Source organism: Galeopterus variegatus, unplaced genomic scaffold (assembly GCF_000696425.1).
Source record: "Galeopterus variegatus unplaced genomic scaffold, G_variegatus-3.0.2 Scaffold14563, whole genome shotgun sequence".
NCBI lineage: Eukaryota > Metazoa > Chordata > Mammalia > Dermoptera > Cynocephalidae > Galeopterus > Galeopterus variegatus.
The window spans coordinates 22,564-28,967 of NW_007740674.1; the positions used below are offsets into that span (position 1 = coordinate 22,564).

Here is a 6,404-nt window from a genome sequence, read left to right on the forward strand (position 1 = left end):
CTTCTCACTACCATTAGGGAAGGAACTCACTTTTTTTTCTTTTGGTCAACTGGCTGGTACAGAAATCCAAACCCTTGACTAGCTCACATCTTTTTTAATGTAGAACTGGCCACCTTCTAAAGTAGGCCATATTATTTGTTTCTATATATACCCTTAGATACTTCTCTCCCCTCAAATACTTAATATCCCAACTATAAAAATGGAGCTGCAAAGGTAAAAGATAAATGAGATTTTCTTGCTGTTGCTATAGTACAAACATTTGAGATGACTACAGAACCACAAAAGTAATGGGGAGCAAAAGAACACCTAAGTAAGGAATGGAATGTATGTTACCTATAACAAGTAGCTGAATTATCTGTTGTAACTGGCACCTCCCTGACAACTGCAGGGACATGGGCACATGAAACATGAGACAAACGTGGGCCAGGTGACTGCTTTTACTTGTTTCCAGAAGGCACATGTCTCCTACACTCTTCCTTATTTCTTAGTAAGTAAAGACAAACTACAGACAACCCATTATTTAGATTCTGCCCACTTTGAGGTATTAAATGCACAAAGAAAAGATTAGTTATGTCTAAATGGCATGCAATAAAAATATTTTTAAACAAACATGGTTAAGTGTTAAGATTTTTAGAAATCAAACATTTATTCACAATTTTAAACTGAAATCAAAGCTAATAAATCTTCCATAGTAATGATTTAAGTGCAAATGATGCTGGCTTTCTTTCACATTCATTTCCTTCAGAGTGAAGGCAGATCAGTTGTTCTTGAACAAGTCAATGCAGCTCTGCAAGAGGGAGACATTGTTCCTGGCATGCTTTATTTCCAGTTCAGACATTTCAATTAGGTTCTTTCTAAATGCAGCCACCCTCTTCCGTTTAAAATTGATCAGTTCTTCTATTGCAGACTCAGAAAGCTGTTCAAATTTCTGGCAGCATTCCTGCTGGTGTGCCTCAGCCAACTTGACATCTTTGCTTTTTAACCGGGCCTTATCCAGAGCTTTGTTTGAGTTCTCATAGTCAATCAGGGCCTTGGTGCGTCTGTACAAGAGATCCTGAGAAGAGAATGTACAGGTACAATATAAAAAGCCACCAGAAAACGGAATAGGAGCACTAAATATCTAAACCAGTCTAGGGCTGTCTGGTTAGCTCAGCTGCGTAGAGTACAGTGTTACAACACCAAGGTCAAGGATTCAGATCCCTGTACCAGCCAGCCACCAAAAAGAAACAAAAAAAAACTCAAAAACTTAACCAGTCCAAAAAATAACCGAAGTATTCACAGTACCAATCAACGCACTGTCTGAAACATTAAATGGCAAGAATCTACCTCTACATTTCCCCTCCCCATTATTATTTTTTTATCTCCAGATTTAGCAAGGATGAACAACTGTCTTAGTCCATTTTCTGTTGCTAATAACACAATACCTGAAACTGGGTACTCCATAAAGAAACAATTTGTTTCTTACAGTTCTGGAGGCTTGAAGCCCGAAGTTGATAAGCACACATCAGTTGAGGGCTCTCTTCTGGGAGGAGACTCTCTGCAAGAGTCCCTAGGTGGCACAGTGTATCACATGGCAAGAGAGTAAGAGTGTGTTCATGTGCTAACTCAGTTCGTCCTTCCTCTTCTACCTCTCAACATTGCCACAACAGGGATTAAACTTCAGCATGAGTTTTTGGAGAGGATATTCAAATCATAGCAACAACTCTTATAGCTCTGTTAAAAAGTTTTTTTCAGAATTATTTATAGGCATCAGGTGAAAAAATCCAGAGTGAAAAATGAAGGATTTTTTCTGGTTGTTCAATAATTGAAGGTAAATTCAGAAATGTTAACATTGAGTATGAAAACACATGTACAAATTATAGCTGTGTGAGTCAAATGGAATACTGCCAGACTGCAACTGGGCAGAGTAAAGTAGTAAGAAACATATAACACTACCCTGCAAAAATCCTACATCTGGTAATCTACCCTGGGGAAGCAGCTAATCTTAAAGATTCTTTGCAATCTTACAGCCAAGTAATTATATAAAATTGGCAATGATGATACATGTATACAATGGACTATGCAGTTTTTAAAAACTGTTGAAGACTGCTACCATGGCTTAAATGTGTCCCCCCAAAATTCATAATCCTTCTGTCCTCATGATTGGATGAACAAGAGTTCTGCCCACAAGAAAGGATTACTCTCATAGGAATGGGTTTGTTTCCACGGGAGTGGATTTTCCATAAGAGCAAGCTCTCTTGTGCTTGCCCGCCACCATGTTATGATGCAGCAAGAAGGCCCTCACCGGATGCCAATGCCATGCTCCCGGACTTCCCAGCCTCAGAACCATGAGCTAAATAAGCTTTCCTTGATAAATTACCCAGTCTGTGGTATTGTTATAGGAACAGAAAATAGACTATGACAACTGGCAAAATAATTGTTGAAGCTGGTTGAAAACTATTATATCTTCTTTTGCGTACACACGAAAAACTTAAAACTATAACAGTCTAAAGTGTATAAAAAGTATCCAAAAATAAGTCTAAGAAAACATGTCAAAAGGCACATTAACTAAAAATTATACTATGGGGAAAAAAATAAATTTTCACTTCCTGATGACATTTCCCTTTGTTATATATACCTTAGTCTGTACATCATTATATGTTGCCTGATTTAATACGTTTCATGTAAAACTAATTTAAACATGTTTGGGACAGTGTAGACAGTGAAGAATGCATGTTTCATTCTCAAAGGTTATTCTGCTTATCACTTGTCTTACCTTTCATAAGTAATGCTTCACAGCGGTTGCAGGGGTAGCTGTAATTCAATAAAACCCACAAATCCCAAAACCTTTTCTGACTCAGAAATAGCCCTTTTGGTATGTTATGCCCCACATCCAATAACCTACAATACTCAAAACTATCACCTATCTATTCTACACCAAACTTTAAGGATACAACGTCATGAAAGACTGATAAATTCCTCTCTCCCTCCTGAGAATAACTTCCCCCGCTTTTTGGCGGGGGTGTGTGTGTGTTGGGGGCAGGGGGACATCTGGCCAGTATGCGGATCCAAACCCTGGACCTTGGTGTTAACAACATGCTCTAACCAACTGAATTAACTGGCTGGCCCAACTTTCCTTCTTAACAAAAAGAATGTATCTCTAATGTTACACTTCTGATAATGGCAAAGTGGTCTTGCACTGCTCTGGTGAGTTCAACAATTTCTTGTCTTACCTTAGCGGCCTCTATGTTGAGCATGTAGTATCGGAGAAGCTCTGTCAGCTTTAAATCTTCATCTGAAGAGACTCGACCCTCCACTTTCTATTTAAAAAAGTAAAGGTCACCATCAAGGCAGAAATCTACAGATTATAAAACATATGAAGACTAACACAAAAATCCTTACCCTAAGTTTTTCAAATAGCTCAGCAACCTTCAATAGGTACCTGAAAATATACATATGATTTTGGTTTCAGGTCTTACTTAACTCATTTATGATAAGACATGGATGAGTAAACTAGCCTTTGGTACTTCAGAATTACCAATAGTGCTTTCATTTCAACTAATCCAAAACAACAGAGAAAATGGTTATAAAACTGAGCACATTTACAGTGCCCCACTCATCAGCATCATGTTCTTGGTTGCCCCTTCAGCTATCCTGCCACATGTCCAGGATAATTCCTACCAAATGCCAATCCTTTGCTAACCAAGGACCATGGTTGTCACAAAGCAATTAATATGTTACTACCTCACCTTGATTCTGCCATTAGCCTGACTTTCAATTTCAAGTCAGAAATAAAACGACTTATTATACCAAGTATAGGTGTTAAGTAGAATATTGCCTCATACCAGAAATGCCCAGAATGAAGAAACTGTAAAAACATATATAAAAGTTAAGTGCAGGATCAGATGGCGGTTATGTTATTCTCATGACCACCATAACCACATCTCTTCAAAAAGTCCAGGGCATCACTAGGCAAAATGGCAAGCACCAATTGCCAGAAGACATAAGGCAAACTTCTCTCAAAAACCACTCCAAAACTAAATCAACAAGAAAACTGAAACATTTAAATTTGACAGAATAAAGGTATTAATTCCAACATGTTATGGCACTTCAACACCTACCACATTTGTTCATCTATAGAAGAGCCATCTAAGTCCCCTACGACTGTCTTATAAGTGTTTTATTTGAGTGTTGGAAACTATCTTTGATGAGCTTATACTTCACAACAGAACTGAAACAATGAGTCATTACTCATTATGCTTTCCAACAAAAACTTACTTTTTGATGACTGTGGGCTCTTGTAAAGCCAGGCTGTGCAAGCAGGCTGCAGTGTGGATATAGTCATCAGCAACATCTGTAGAAACAAGGACAGTCCTTTTTACATGAACAGAGCCAGGCACATTAGCAAAGTTTTAAGTGGCTAGAGAGTGAACGGTATTTACTTTTATGAGATCTGGTCATCTTGTCAGCTTTTGCACAGGAATCCTTGATCCTATTGTAATAATTAATAAGGAAGTTCTTCTCTTGCTCAAAGAAGTCATCTACCTCCTAAAAAGGAGGAAAAATTAAAGTTAAGAAGCAGAAATTCCAAGAGTGTGAATATTCTGTATTAGAAGAAACATTATGGCAAATAACCTCATGAATAAGAACTTAAAACTTTTATAGATCAGGGAATTAGAAATTCATAAGATATTATTTCACACCCATGACTGGCAAAAATCAAAGGCTAACAGGAAATGTCAATAGAGAGAACCATTTCGAAGAGCGATTTGGCAATGACCAGTAAAACTCTGGTATCCTCTCTAAGACCCATCAATTCTATTGCTACTGCAGTGGTTCTACCATGTAGGACATTGCCACCAGCCTTGGATATCTGCATTTGTAATATGGGTGGGGGATTCTTTCAAATTTGGTTGGTTTCAGGCTGGGAGGCAATACTGACATCTGGCGGGCACTGGCCAGGGATGCCAAACATCCCACAATGCCTGAATAGAGGATAGTTCCACACACCTTATAAACTGCACCAAGGGAAAGAGAGTTCCAAAATTCCGACAATGCTCCCTCTACTAAGCATTGTCTGTATTCGGGGCTCCCTACCCAAGCCCTGGGGTGACAAAGCCAGACACCACAGATAGTACTGCAAAGGTAACTCAGTTTAAAAAGAGGGGGAAGGCCTGGGGAGTGAAGAAATAAATCCCACGTATGAGGGTAATGAGAGACTTGTATATTAATTTTTACTTTCTGGAACAGCACTATCCAATAGAAATAAAACATGAGCCATACACGCCATTTAAAAATTTTCTAGTAGCCTCAATAAAAAGACACAGGAAAATAATTTTAGTATTATACTTAATACAGTACATCCAAAATCATTTCAACACACAAAAATGTTACTGAGACATTTACTATTCTTTTCTTTGAACTAAGTCCTTGAAATCCAGTATGTAAATAAGTTTAAAATTTGATTCCTTAAATTGTGCCAGATAAGCTACAGGTCAAATGCTCACCTGCCATTTGTGGCCACCATACTGACAGTGTACTTCTGGGAACGGCATGAAATACTAACCTGGTAGCTTACTCTCTTTAAAATTATTTGAGTAAGCTCCTTACAGAAAAGGAGTAAATGAAGACTTGAATGTGGAAAGGTTCATGTCAGCTCTCCTGGGAGAGAGCAATTTGTTTTGGAAAATTAAGTGAAAACTGAATGAGAAGAGAAAATAACCAAAACTGAAGAAAATTTACATTTCTTAAAAGTTTATACCATGTTTCACAAATACCTCTTCCAAAGAATGTGCAAAAGGTCACCTATTCCCACTTACCTTAACTCCAGAAAAAAGGACTTCATCAGCACTTTTCACCACACTTTTGAAAAATCCACCAAACATCTCTTTGGTATTTTTCCGCCTGACACTTAGCTAAAGGAAGAAAATTCCAAAAGAACAGTTTATGATATATATCTTTTAGGTTCTCCTAAAGAAGTATTGAATTACATTCCAAGTAATACTTTTTACAAGTACAGGCACATACATAAGGTAATCTTTAATTCCGTCTTAACCACCAAGTCTAAAATATTTGATAGGATGATAGGTCGGTTAGCTCAGTTGGTTAGAGCACGGTGCTGATAAGATATCTAATAAATGGCTAAACCTAAACACAGGTCATCTCATTCTAAAAGGTTGGAGATATGTGAAAACAATCCAAGCGCTAAGTCTTAGGGGGTTTTAAATCCTTGGTAGACTTACTGTTCTGATCTACAGATTCAAAGACACTGAAGGGGCCGGCCCATGGCTCACTTGGGAGAACACGGTGCTGATAACACCAAGACCACGGGCTCGGATCCCCTATAGGGATGGCCGGTTAGCTCACTGGGTGAGCATGGTGCTGACAACACCAAGTCAAGGGTTAAGATCCCCTTATCGGTCATC

General features: G+C 38.3%; 1 protein-coding gene across 1 annotated transcript; it reads right to left on the reverse strand.

The window, feature by feature from the left end:
* Nucleotides 1–614: 614 nt before the first annotated feature.
* Nucleotides 615–5,888, reverse strand: LOC103582004 (sorting nexin-5-like). Its single transcript, XM_008563694.1, has 6 exons — nt 5,799–5,888; nt 4,422–4,527; nt 4,258–4,333; nt 3,382–3,421; nt 3,213–3,299; nt 615–1,054 (listed from the first exon to the last, which is right to left on the reverse strand). The coding sequence occupies exons 1-6, from the start codon at nt 5,862–5,864 to the stop codon at nt 758–760; spliced, it is 672 nt and encodes a 223-aa protein (XP_008561916.1). The 5' UTR covers nt 5,865–5,888; the 3' UTR covers nt 615–757.
* Between the last annotated feature and the right edge of the window lie 516 nt (nt 5,889–6,404).